This window comes from Pseudochaenichthys georgianus, chromosome 24 (genome assembly GCF_902827115.2).
Source record: "Pseudochaenichthys georgianus chromosome 24, fPseGeo1.2, whole genome shotgun sequence".
Lineage (NCBI taxonomy): Eukaryota > Metazoa > Chordata > Actinopteri > Perciformes > Channichthyidae > Pseudochaenichthys > Pseudochaenichthys georgianus.
This window is the reverse complement of record NC_047526.1, coordinates 33,338,031-33,352,644: the sequence shown is the minus strand read 5'-3', so window position 1 is coordinate 33,352,644 and position 14,614 is coordinate 33,338,031. Positions and strand designations below refer to the sequence as shown.

Sequence of the window (14,614 nt, the reverse complement as noted above, 5' to 3'; positions counted from 1 at the left end):
TAAAAGAAGTTCCCAGACATGTCATGTTCTGTTATGTTCAGCAAATTAAGAAAAACAAGATATCACCGTCTTCTACTTCTCTTGTAGCTACTTGGCATTTTCCTCAATGGACCCAGAGATGTTCACTTGATAAAGCAGTAATTGTACATGTTTTAATAATATCTGATGTACTAGTTTCAGGGTCTGTGCAGGAATCCTGAAGTCACATGTAAAACCTTTTAAGGCCTTTTTTAAGACCCTTTCCATACATTTTAAGACCTCATCGCCACTTCGAGTTCTAACCGGTTACCTTGGCGACACACTTTACCTCACATTGACTATATACAGTATTGATTGTCCTTCCTCCTTATCTTCCAACCATTTGGACGCAAACTTGCATTTCCCCATAACGATGTTGCTTAGCAACCGGCGCAAATGGACCTTCGCGCAAAATGTCATACCTTGGAAAATGCCGTTAAATACTTTTTAATAGCCTTCATTAGGGATGCATACCGGTATCCGGTATTACCGAAATACCGGTTACTGGTGGCTACGGTATACCGTACCGTAATCAGATCCGGTTTCGATACTTTAAAAAAATAATAATAATAATAATTAAAAGTGAGTCCGTGGCCCGTGATGGCGGGTGTTATAAATTAGATTGCATAATCGATTTTCTTCATATTTTATGTATTTTTGTTTGTTCAATACTAGAAAGGTAAAAGTCCCACAAATGAACTGTGATGGGATTTGTTTTCTCTCACCAGTGAAGGTAAATGTTGATTTTAAAGATGAGATTTGTTTGTTTGTGCAATGCCGAGATCTCATGACCTTTATTCTATTATTTATTTGTTCTCTAGTCGAATCTCAGGTTTAACATTAACTCTAACGGTCTGTTTGCATTGACAAGATGTGCTATTCACGCGGCACACCTGATGTGTTATAAAAGATATTCCATAATCGGTTTTCTTCATATTTGTTATGTATTTTTCATTGTTTGTTCAGTACTAAAAGGTCCAAGAAGTCCCACAATTTAATTTAATATTCATTTGACATGTCAACTATATCGTAAAGCGCTTCATGGGAGTAATTGTGGGATGATACATTTTCAAAGTATCACGATATGTATCGGTTGAGTATCGGTATCTTTCAGTGGTATCGGTATCGTAAAAAAGTCAACGATATGCATCCCTAGCCTTCATTTTCGCTACATTTATTTATCAACTTGTAATACTTTTTAAGACCCCGCGGACCCCCTGGGTGAGCCATGTTGGGGGCGGATAAATGGAAAGCAGCCGTCTTTAAAGGCAGGGTTCATACACTTCTTCACCAATGACTTCTCCAGGACCTTTACCTATTTTTCCATGACCAAAACATTACTCTTCCTCAGCGGTACCACTGAAAATGGTTTATTTTAACATGGAACAGGAAATAAGGTCTGAAACATGTTGGTCTTATCTAAAACAAATCCAATAGGCTTACTAGCTTCTACAGGCTAAAGCAACTCAAATCTCCCACCAGCAAAACACCTCGTCAGTTAAATGCCATTTCATGTTTCATTACTATACGATACAGTATGTATTATCATTATAGAATTACTATTTACGCGATTAGATAAAATATAAATTATATTTGATGCAACTTTAGTTACATTTCCATGACTCTTCCAGGTTTTTAATGACCGTAAGAACCCTGTGAAGGATAACTTTGTGTGTGTAAGTGCTTCATGGGGACAACTGTTTTTGAAACTGGTCCAATATTGAGGGAACACTAAATGGGGTACAGTGTAATCGCTTAGGGCAATTCTGAGCCATCAATGAACGTCCATTAAAGGCCATTTTTTATTCCACTGACGGATTGTTCTTTTAACTTAGCGTAACCCGGTCTGCTTGTTGTTGTGTAACCTCGTGGACTCTGTGGCATCCACCTTGGTTGAATCAACTGAATACTCTGACATTAGAGTTTAAAAGTATTTGAGGTCAATAGTTTCCGGCTATTGACTGCTTGACACAGAGGGGCAGAGAGAGAAATACTCACAGTTGTCTCTGAACTCGATGCCGGCTGGAAGAATCAACTCTGTTCTGTCGGCTAAAGAGTCCTGAGACCTGCGGAGCCAGAAGGACACCGTGAGGAGGAAGATAGCGTTACATACAGACGAGTGGGAAAGAGGAGAGGACGAGTGTCCGACCTGTTGTCCTGCTGCTCGCCTCTGATCATTGGCTTCACCATCCCTCGCTCCATCTCCAGCTTCCCTGAGCTCTGCGCACACACACACACACACACACACACACACACACACACACACACACACACGGTATTTTTCAAGATACTATGACGTTTGTTTTTTGACATATTGTTTCTTACTGTACTATTTTTCAGATATTCTCGACATACTAAAACACATTTTTGGACATTTATTTAGATATTATGAATTGTTTTGTCAACTTAATATTCCATGATGTTTTTTCAGATATTTTCGATATACTACACTATAAAAAATGTTTTTGACATGCTGTACTAAGCATCATTTTGGAGAAACTATACATTTCTGCATCTCTTCTCTTTGCTGAGATTAATGTTTTTGTATGCATGGTCCTTCTATAAATAAATACAAATACTTATTACTTTACATTTAGCTTAAACTTTTATCCAAAACGACTTACAATAAGTGCAATAAACCATAACGACAAAGTCAAAATGCATTGTGTAATAATACTAACAGGTAGCAACAAGACGTGGAAAAGTTGTAGATTTTACAGTTTTCTGTTTCTCTGATAAATCTGATATCTGTGTTTTTTCTATAAAAACAACAACACTAGTATGTGTGTGTGTTTCATCACAGATTAAATCGTTCCATGGAGCACGCTCCTCAGTATTCTCATCAACCGCAGATCCTACAGACAGATTTGATGCATCCCAACATTAGGTCTGTGAAAGCTGCCTTTGGCAAATTGACAAATTGTGTGTGTGTGTGCGTGTGCGTGTGCGTGTGCGTGTGTGTGTGTGTGTGTGTGTGTGTGTGTGTGTGTGTGTGTGTGTGTGTGTGTGTGTGTGTGTGTGTGTGTGTGTGTGTGTGTGTGTGTGTGTGTGTGTGTGTGTGTGTGTGTTACCTTGCTGGTGGGCAGAGCAGCTCCACTGTGGACGTCTCCGTGAAGGTCGAAGTTTGTTTCTGCTACACTGCTGCAGTAGAGACACATGCAGAGCTTTAGTTTAGGAACTGTGCGCTCCACAGCTGACTTTTCATTACTGACAGCAACAAGAGCTCAGACTTAATCAACACACACACACACTTATCTAACGCATCTAGGAGAGGGGAGATCAGAGATGCAGAAAATGACTGACTCACGAATAACTACAGGCAGACATTTTCATTAGAAGTGTGTGTGTGTGTGTGTGTGTGTGTGTGTGTGTGTGTGTGTGTGTGTGTGTGTGTGTGTGTGTGTGTGTGTGTGTGTGTGTGTGTGTGTGTGGTGTGTGTGTGTGTGTGTGTGTGTGTGTGTGTGTGTGTGTGTGTGTGTGTGTGTGTGTGTGTGTGTGTGTGTGTGTGTGTGTGTGTGTGTGTGTGTGTGTGTGTGTGTGTGTGTGTGTGTGAGTGCGTGTGTGTGTGTGAGTGCGCGTGTGTGTGTGTGTGTGTGTGTGTGTGTGTGTGTGTGACAGCGTTCAAGTTTAAAAGACAGGCTTCTGATGTTCACGCCCCACATGACAGGAGGGCATCAATGTCAAATAAACAGTACAGCACTAAAACAAACATACACACACACACACACACACACACACACAGCTGTGCTCTGTGTTGTCACGTACACAATGACAGCCAGCAGCAGCCAAAGTAGGTTAAACATTAACAGCAGGACTATCGATTGACAGACAAATGACACCGATTTTCTTTTTCAAACCACGTTTCTAAAATGGATTCATTTCCACATTTAAAATGTTCCATCTATGAAAAGGACAACTCTACCGAGAGAACAGATTTTGAGACAAATGTTATTCAAAAGTCTTTAGATGAATAAGACAAAGAGGCGTTAAAGATTGACTGTGATTATATCGACCAATATTGTAGATTATTTCCAGGGGCGTTACAGAGGAGACTTTCAGGAACCCTGAAGTCCATGGAAAACCTTTTAAGACCTTTTTTAAGACCCTTTCCGTACATTTTAAGACCTCATCGCCACTTCGAGTTTTAGCCGGTTACCTTGGCGACACACTTTACCTCACATTGACTATATACAACACCTTGTTCATAACCGTGCCACAGCATATTAAGAAAAACATGATATCAACGTCTTCACTCTTCTTTCTATCTACTTCTCTTGTAGCTACTTGGCATTTTCCTCAATGGACCCGGAGATGTTCACTTGATAAAGCAGTAATTGTACATGTTTCAATAATATTTGATGTACTAGTTTCAGGGTATATGCAGGAATCCTGAAGTCAAATGTAAGACCTTTTAAGACCTTTTTTAAGACCCTTTCCGTACATCTTAAGACCTCATCGCCACTTGGAGTTCTAACCAGTTACCATGGCGACACACTTTACCTCACATTGACTATATACAGTATTGATTGTCCTTCCTCCTTATCTTCCAACCATTTGGACGCAGACTTGCATTTCCCCATAACGATGTTGCTTAGCAACCGGCGTAAACGGACCTTCTTGCGCTATCAAGCAGTGAGCGTGTGACGTCCTGTTCAGATGACGTCAGATCCAACGGGATGCCATCAATAAACTCCACAGAATCACACTACACACCTACGCCATGACTACATTCAGGCAGACTGCAGAACACAACCTCTCTGGACCATTAGATACTTATTGAAAACAAGCTACTAAATGTAATACCTTGGGAAATGCCGTTTAATATTTTTTAATAGCCTTGATTTTCGATAAATTGATTTATCCACTTTTAATACTTGTTAGGACCCCGCGGACACCCTGTTGATATTTGTGAATGAAAAATTATCAAATGATGGACTATCAAAAAAGTTGATTATCTTTCTATTTACCAACTGATAAATTAGTCGACAAATCGTTGCATCTTTACTTGCAAGTTAAACCAGCAGAAAAAAACTAAAATAAAAGGCAAATTCATGAATATTTCACATAAAAATAACTCATGACATCCTTAAACTGACACCTCCAATGTTTAATAGATAAACCTAAGAATGCTTGACAAATATTTAACTTCAAAACATCCAGGATGAAGGAATGCTTGCAGCACACAATCCAAACAAACATGGAGGCGGATTACATCTCTCTCCAGATTTCTGTTAGATTAAAGTTCTGACCACGACAAGAAGATCAGCTCCTCCTCTGCCAAACTTCTCCAATCTCAGAAATCGGTCTTCGTGCCAAACCGTGGCTCTAATCCTCCTGAACGGCGACGTGTCTCCGGCTCAGAGGAACTAGATGTCCCCGTAAATTAGCTCAGCAGAACGTTGGAAAGCAGCCCGGAGAACCACAGGGACTCACATCCACCATCAGGCTGGAGGTACAGATGGAGGCAACTCACTTAGGGCCGCTCAATTAATCGTATTTTAATCGCGATTACGATTATGTCTTGCAACAATTACGAAAACAACGTAATCGAAATAAAACGATTTTTTTTTTTTTTTTAAATATATATATTTTTTTCAGTTGAATTATACTTAAAGTTCAGGGTAATCAACTGTTCAAAACATACTGTTAAAAAACATTTCTCCAATAAATGGATGTTTTCAAAGTCAATGAATAATCGCATTTAATAATCGCAATTACAATTATTGACCCAAATAATCGAGATTATGACTTTTGCCATAATCGAGCAGCCCGTAAATTAGTTCAGCAGAACGTTGGGAAGCAGCCCGGACAACCACAAGGACTCACATCCACCATCAGGCTGGTGTTACAGGTGGAGGTGACACCAACTCACTTAGGGCCGCTCAATTAATCGTATTTTAATCGCGATTACGATTATGGCTTGCAACGATTACGAAAACAACGTAATCGAAATAAAACGACTATTTTTTTATTATTATTAGGCTATTACTTTTTTTTTTTTTCCCCAGTTGAATTATACTTGAAGTTCAGGGTAATCAACTGTTCAAAAAACATTTCTCCAATAAATAGATGTTTTCAAAGTCAATGAATAATCGCATTTACAATTATTGACCCAAATAATCGAGATTATGACTTTTGCCATAATCCAGCTCACTGCTGATGCGACTTTGTACTTACAGGATTATTGCTTTTTTATGAAGTTGTTTTGTCAAATGTCAAATGTACACATCCAGCAATATAAGCATTAATTTAGACTTGTTTCTGATCAATTTACAAGCTGCTTCCCACTAACTCCTCAGAAAGAAAATCTGGCTTTTCAGCTGCCAAATTCTCCACGATGTTCAGCAGATAGTCACTAACATGTTCTGTCTCTAGTCAAACCACCACAGACTTCAAGGAGCAGAGCCGCCCTGATACCGTCTATATACATATCTGTATGTAAATACCTAACAGTCAAGAGTTAGATCCCAGATGGAGTGGGATTTAGGTTAAGATATTGCTAAATGACATGATTGTACTCAAGGCATCAGTCAACGAGTAGCATCACCAACATCCTTAAGCCATTAAGAAAACTGATACTAAATAAACACTCATCTGAAAAGCACCGAACCTCAGTGTGAACGCCTCGATTAAACAACACATGTTCCTGTTTCTCTCCATAGGTGAAAATGGACTCGATTCCGATGTGGTCTATGTACACATTGCTTGAATATAAAATATCAGTTACCAGAACCCAAAATCAAACGGTGACACAGAGTAGCTTCAAAGCACAGCAGGGTGGTTACTTCTTCTTCTGTGGTTTCTAATCAAAGTCACTCGATGGCATCTGTGGGTGAATTGCAAACTCGTAATCCCTCTGAGGAACGTGGAGTAAGAGCCCCGTTACAAACCACATCTGCAATACAAGATTAACTCGTTTAAAACACTCCACTGATGTGTCATGGTGTGCCTGTCCAACCGGCGTTCGAGTCTTACAAGTCCACTAACACACATACCAACAACTCAACCATCATGATATGCACTTAACATGCCGATTCCTTTCCGGGGAAGTCAAGTACCGGAAAAACGCATTTTAACAACTTGATTTATGTTCGAAAACACTTCAAAAAGTTCGCAAGAAGGCCTCAAAATACTTGAAAAACTCCGCAGAACAAGCGAACCAAGAGGAAACACAATTTGTAACTTTGCATTGAATCATTTGAGAGAAGTAATTCATGCAGAAAAATCAATGAGTAACAGCGTCAGTTACTCACACACCTCTCTCTTTCTCCCAGCGTTAGTCATCCATTGCAGGGCCATTCAATTCAAATCCTCTTTTCAAGCCATTCACTCATCCTCAACCGGCTCACACACTCTTATCTGCTCCCCGTCCGTCTCCTGTGAGTGTGTGAAGCGACGGAGAGCAGGAGGCCACACCCAACATGTTGATCAGATTAGAGGGCAGCCATAACTCCAGACCTCCTCCTCCCTCTTTTCCTTCCCTTCATCTCTCTCCACCCGCCAACTCGAAACCTCATCCTCTCCTCCCTTCAGCTACTGAAGTACATACACTGGAGAAGCTTTAATGTAGGAAGAATGAAAAGGAGAATAAAGAGGCAGAAAGGAAGCACCAGGAGGGTCAGGGAAGTATCTTTTCTGATCAACCATTTAAATCAAAGTTCAGGACATTTCTATATCTGACTTTTATTAGTTCAGTTTGGTTCCTTTTTCAGATTAAAAACAGACTTTCATGGTTGCTTGTTGATCTTACAAAAGGTTGTATAAGAATATAGTAAATTGAGTCTGTATGCACTTGTATGACATTTAGTTTCTATTATTTTTTGGGATTATGTTTTTATTCCAGCCCCTGTAAATGACTTAAAGGGGACCTATCATGCAAAATGCACTTTTACATTCGTGTCCCCGGTGTGTCAGGGAACTCACGCAGCGTCAGAAAATAAAACCCTCTCTTTTCCTCCGTACCCAAATCTCTAAAAACGGGGAACAACGAGCTGATCCAGATTTGCGTCTGATATGACGTAATATCTGAAATGTGGACCCACGGCCCAATCAGAAACGTTGCTATCAGAAACAATGCCCGACTGTTTTGGAGGTAATATGGTCTTTGTTTACATTAGCATCGCTAACACTCAGAGCTAACCTGTGCTGGAGAGCATGTGTGTGAAGAAGCAGGAAGTAAAAAGGAACTCACCTTGTGGTGTAACCGGCAAGAGAGAAAGCCTTTGAGCTCCAAACTGTTTCAGAGAGAATCCTTGATAATCCATGATAATCCATGATAATCCATGATATGGCGTTTCATCACGGCAGCATTTAGTTTAGACGGTAGCTGCTCCTTTTTTATTATCAATTTTTTTTTTATATATTTGTATATATTTGAGACCTATGCTATTGCCTAGAAGTAGCATGATAGGTAATCTTTAAATTCATACCTCGGGACTTGAAATTATTATTATTTATTAATCACTTTTTTAAACTTTAACATTTAAGGTCCAGCTCAAAAAACAACTTTATTAATTTGGCTTTTGAATGATTTGTATTTATTCCTATCTTAGTGATCCTGTTGGTATCAAGTGTTATTTATGAACAAGCTATGTGTTTCTCTGTTTAGTAGATGTGCACGGTTAGTGCTACTTTAGTTTATTTGTATAACTTGTGGTTTATGAAGCATTTAATTTTTCCTTCTGTGTATGAAGAGTATAGTACAAATATTTGATTTGTAGGTTTTTCGCTATTTAAGGGTTGTCTTAAAAAACAATGTAATGTCACTAAAATAATACGAATGTTGACAATATCTCTTTTGTTTTTTCTGCACATATTTTAAATTGTATTCCATTATATTTCAATGTAAATACTGCTTTATTTATTTTATTTATTTATTTATTTATTTATTTTATTTATTTTATTTATTTTATTTATTTTATTTATTTTATTTATTTTATTTATTTTATTTATTTTATTTATTTTATTTATTTTATTTATTTTATTTATTTTATTTTTTTATTTTATTTATTTGATGTTACGAGTGTCTTTACGTTTTTGTTTTACTTGTATGTATGCACCACGACACCAAGTCAAATTCCTCGTACGTGTCAAGCTACCTGGTAATAAACCCGTTTCTGATTCTTAAATAAAAACAGCCGTAGACTTCTCCTTCTCCTCACCCAGACTTGTGTCTCCCCCTCATCATGGCGGCCGGTTCTCTCTTCGCTCCCTGGTCGAACATGGGGTCCACGAACTTAAAGATGTGCGCAGAGCCGAACTGGAGGGTGGACCCTGAACGCAGCACGGTGGTCTCCGTGACTCGCTGCCCGTCCACGAAGGTGTCGGCGTCGGGGCCGTGCGGCGTCACCGTCACCATGCCCTCGCTGTGCATCAGGTTGCAGTGGTGAGGGAGGATGCCCGGGCCCAGCAGCTAAACACAAACAACAGGGACGGTTATACATATTACGGATACTACTATTAATTGCCAAGAAGGCGCCAACTGAACGGGAAAAACGTAAAACCTCCGACAATTATTCAGTGGAGGCACAGACTTCAACAGGTCTACACAATGGAAAAGATGACGGCAAGTCTACAAATGAGAATGGACTCCTTTATCTAAAAATGTGGAACGGTGTTAAAAGATACCTGGATGTCTAGCTAGTTGAAAAGGGTTGTTTTAACTTAATTGAGTTTAAAAAGAACATTATGGAAAATGTCCCTGTGTAACCGGTCCTGCTCTGCTAAAGATGTCACACATTGTGTAAAATGCTTTTATTTATTTGTATTATTATTATTGTAAATTATTCATTTATTTTTTATAATTATCTTATTTATTTTCCTTATTTTAACTTTATTTTATTTCATATTCTGTTTTCAGGGTTCATACACTTTTTCACCAATGACTTCTCCAGGACCTTTACCTAATTTTCCATGACCAAAAAAATCTCTCAGCGGTACCACTGAAAATGGTTTATTTGAACATGGAACAGAAAATAAGGTCTGAAACATGTTGTGCCGATCTACAGTAAAACAGATCCAATACTAGCTTCTACACGCTAAAGCAACTAAAATCTCTCACCAGCAAAACACCTCGTCAGTTAAATGCCATGTTATGTTTCATTACTATACGATACAGTATTTATTATCATTATAGTATTACTATTGCTGCGATTAGATAAAATATAAATTATATTTGATGCAACTTTAGTTACATTTCCATGACTTTGGGAAAAATATTGTTTTCCAGAACTTTTCCAGGGCCTGGAATTAGCATTTTGAATTTCCATGACTTGTCCAGGTTTTTAATTACCATATTATTATTTGTAATTTGAATGGGATATGTCAGGATATGTCTCGATTTGTAAAAACAACAGGGACGGTTACATTGTATTGTTGCTATTACATTAGTTTGCATATCCTTGCTTTTTTGTTTTTGTTTTGACCCTATAAACATACGTGATTGTTTAGTTTATTTACAAATATACACATGTATTTTAAAAAGCATTACAATGTAAAAAAAAATTGGGCGGGAAAATGTGCTTTCCCCATTAAAAACCAGCAGTAATACTTAAAAGAGATTAAGGATAAAAAGATTAAAATGCAGACCTAGCTCTGACCTATGGTGGAACAAGTACTTAGATATTTTACTTTAGAAAAAGTAGTAATACCACAGTGTACTCCGTTAGAAGTAGATGTGTGGCATTCAAAATATTGAGCTCAGCCCCCTCCTTTTTTATTGTTATACATTTTTAATCTTTTTAAAGCTTTATTCCCAAATCAGCACTTTTGAAACAGGAAGTGAAATAGACGGATATGAGGCATGGCTAGAATGGGTGATCTGTATTTTGAGCAAAACACTTCATAGACATGTGTTTAATATATTTGTATATATCTGAAACCTATGCTATTGCCTAAAAATAGCATGATAGGTGACCTTTAAGTAAAATATCAAAAGTATGGGCATTAAGAAATACCTAAAGCACCAAGAAGTACCCATGTAGAATGGAAATTATTCGTAACAATATGATATTTATCAAAGAATTTAAATGAGTGATCCATTAATGTGTACATCAATTTAAAAGTACCTCCAAACTGTACATAATAAAATACTTGTGTGAATGTATTTAGTCTGTATACAGTGTGTATCGCCTCAAACATAACGGTGTGTTTTCTTTTTAATGTATTTACCTGGATGGCTCCGTCGGCTGTGCAGTCGGAGCCGACCTCCGTGATGCTGTGCTGGAGCCGGTACAGCTTTGGTTTGTCTCGCGAATCAGACCCGTCTACACACACACACACACACACACACACACACACACATTTAGCACAGGGCACATCGTCCTCACATCGCAACAAGCACTGTAACAGTATCACACACTCATTGACCTCGACTCACAGCGACAGCACAAAATCCATTCATCAAGTCAACAGGAAACAGTCAACGTAGATTGGAATATATTCTTATATAATCTACTGATGTGGTTTAAACAGGTGGGGGCAGCTGGTGGGGCTGCAGAGGAATTATTCATGATTAGTAATCAGGAGTTTAGTGAAAGCAAAGCAGCATATTAGTGCACTGAAGGGAAAGGGGGAAAGTGGCTGCTCTGGGGGTGAAATCTGGAGTATCAGAAAAACCTCAAAGCCACCGTCTAAAAATAATACAGAGAAAGAATAAGAAAAGACTACCAGGTCAGCTTGGCCTTTTACACATCAACAACAATCCTTTATAGAATAGAGGAAGGACTGAATGACGGATTTCACTAGAACTGGCAATACAAATAAACAAAGTTTAAAAAAGGCACAATGAGTAGGATTTGATCCGAGTGTGAAGCGGCTGGGATGAGGATCAGCACCTCCAAATCTGAGGCCATGGTTCTCAGCAGGATGGACTGTCCACTCCAAGTAGGGAATGAGTCCTTACCCCAAGTGAAGGAGTTCAAGTATCTCGGGGTCTTGTTCTCGAGTGAGGGAACAATGGAGCGTGAGATGGGCCGGAGAACCGGAGCAGCGGAAGCGGTACTGCAGTCGCTTTACCGTTGTGACGAAAAGGGAGCTGAGCCAGAAGGCAAAGCTCTCTGTCTACCGGGCCGTGTTCGTTCCTACCCTCACCTATGGTCATGAAGGATGGGTCGTGACCCAAAGAACCAGATCGCGGATACAAGAGGCCGAGATGGGTTTTCTCCGCAGGGTGGCTGGTGTCTCCCTTAGGGATAAGGTGAGGAGTTCGGTCATCAGGGAGGGACTCGGAGTTGAGCCGCTCCTCCTTCGCGTCGAAAGGAGCCAGTTGAGGTGGTTTGGGCACCTAGTTAGGATGCCACCTGGGCGCCTCCCTAGGGAGGTGTTCCAGGCACGTCCAGCTGGGAGGAGACCAAGGGGTAGACCTAGGACCAGGTGGAGGGATTATATCTCTTCGTTGGCCTGGGAGCGCCTTGGGACCCCCCAGTCAGAGCTGGTTGATGTTGCCAGGGAAAGGAAAGTTTGGGGCTCTCTGCTGGAACTGCTACCCCGAGACCCGACCACGGATAAGCAGGAGAAGATGGATGGAGGAGGATTTTTTTTTTTTTTTTTTAATAACCAACTTTCTTTCAAATGTACTTTTCTAGGAATCTATAAAAACTCTAAAAATAACGTAGCGATCACGTCGTGAGCACACATCCAAGAGGAAGCTGCAAAAATGGCGGACACAGCGCCTTAAAGACTAGTTCGAAGACAAGAGTGGACGTAGGATTGGCCTTTACCCACTGGTGATCAACATGGAATCATTCAGCCTGCGACGCGGGGCCAAAGTCAACGTTTCGTTTAAAAACCATAACCTCTCATTGTGCCTTAAAACAAAAAAGGAACTGAAATCTAAATATGCTAAAGTTGCACCTAAAGGACTACAACACAGACACCACATTAAGCGAAGGGAGGGGGGGCGTGTTCGATCATAAAGGATGGATGGGGGGGGGGGGGGGGGGGGTTAGGGCAGGGTCGCGGCCCCCCCTCCCAAAAATCCCATCAGCCACTGCAACAGACACAGAGGAAGAGTGGTGGATGGTTTTACCTTCGTGGTGCCGATAGGCGTAGTAGGCATAGTGATTCCCTCGCCCTGGGCAAACAGGCAGGCAGGTGCAGAGGAGGAAGGACACATGCACAAGGCCCCACACACACACACACACACGCGCCAACACAATATGCCATAAAGAGGAGGGAAAGAAAGCAGACATAGCAGAGGGTGAAAATGCAGCAAGGAGAAAAAAAAAAATGCAGCTTTACTTTGTTAACCCATTAAATGCATGGAGGCACACACACACACACACACACACACACACACACACACACTCTCACAAGCACACACACAAGCACACACACTTACACGGAATATTTCTGGGGGTCTTAAAAGATTTTTTTTTTTTTTTTTTTTTTTTAAAAGCAAAACTGATTAACCCAAATTAACTTTCAACACTTCTGCCTCACTCGGGTCACTTTGGGCTTTTCAATGTTGCAATCAAGTTGGCTTTTAGCGAAGGGTTCCAGATATTAAATTAATGTCATCATGTGTAATTTATTAGGCCTTAAACACACTTATTTATGTTTATTAAAACTATTATTTTGCTCCAATATTATTTAATTTCTTCAGTTAAATAGTTAAAAGCCTTACAGACACTAATCGTATCCCTTTCCCTGATTTTAATTGGTTATCAAGGACACACACACACACACACACACACACACACACACACACACCCCCAAATTAAGTGACCCATCAACCCTCAGAGTAGACCCTGTGGTTTCCCCAATATTAACATCTACTGCTGAGAAGAGTTGGGGGCTCCATCAGGGCAGAAAGATGAAGGACCCGAGGCGACAGACAGACGGGAAGATAGAGAGAGGGTCAGTAGCAAGAAACAAGCGGTTAGGGCTGCACTTAGACTCAGGTCAGCTGTTTGTTTAGGATCATAACAATGTCATTTTACTGCATTCCCACTTACCTTTGTGTGCTCCAAGAACATCAACCGGGCAAATCTACTTCTAATGTACGAAGTCATTCCCCTCCATTTCTCACAGGATGAATACAATCATATTCGGCACTGTTGTCATTTGTCTTACATCATCACGTCAGTAATATACAGAAACATAGCAACGCAAGATACATGAACACCGGGAGTGGAGTGCACCGGCTGGGCGTAAAGAAGTAGGGCTCAACTCTAACGTCGGGCTTAGCTACGTCCGACGTAGTGATTCGAATTTACACCGAGCGCACCAAGTCTCGGGCGTGTCCACGTGAATATACGCGAAACAGTAATTGTTGCCAAGCAACGCCATTTTACCATTTTACAGACTCAGAGGACCGCAGAGAAGAGGGAGTTCCCACACCCACAGCGTCAGCGATGACTCGAGGGGAATCCCACATGGACACACCCCGAAAGAGAAAGAGGGATTTGTCAGAGCTACAGCGGGAACTGTGTGGCGGTGGAGACCGTCGAATTGAGAGCGGAACACGAAACAATTCTGAATCTGAGCGCAATCAGCACCTGCAAGGTTGGGGCGAGCGCAGCGTCTCGATCTGATCCGTGCTGGGGTTGAGGGGAGATCTCCTCGATTAAATCAAAAAGGGCTCGTCTGCCGAAAC

General features: G+C 40.4%; 1 protein-coding gene across 1 annotated transcript in view; it reads right to left on the bottom strand.

Annotated features, from left to right (window-relative positions):
- Positions 1-14,614, bottom strand: part of afdna (afadin, adherens junction formation factor a) — a 131,786-nt gene that overhangs the window by 60,786 nt on the left and 56,386 nt on the right. Inside the window, exons 9-14 of the mRNA XM_034075829.2 lie at positions 13,046-13,090; positions 11,188-11,282; positions 9,180-9,430; positions 3,090-3,159; positions 2,168-2,238; positions 2,017-2,084 (exon numbers count right to left, since the gene is read on the bottom strand). Coding sequence (XP_033931720.1) covers positions 2,017-2,084; positions 2,168-2,238; positions 3,090-3,159; positions 9,180-9,430; positions 11,188-11,282; positions 13,046-13,090 — 600 coding nt within the window. The remainder of the gene's footprint in view (positions 1-2,016; positions 2,085-2,167; positions 2,239-3,089; positions 3,160-9,179; positions 9,431-11,187; positions 11,283-13,045; positions 13,091-14,614) is intronic.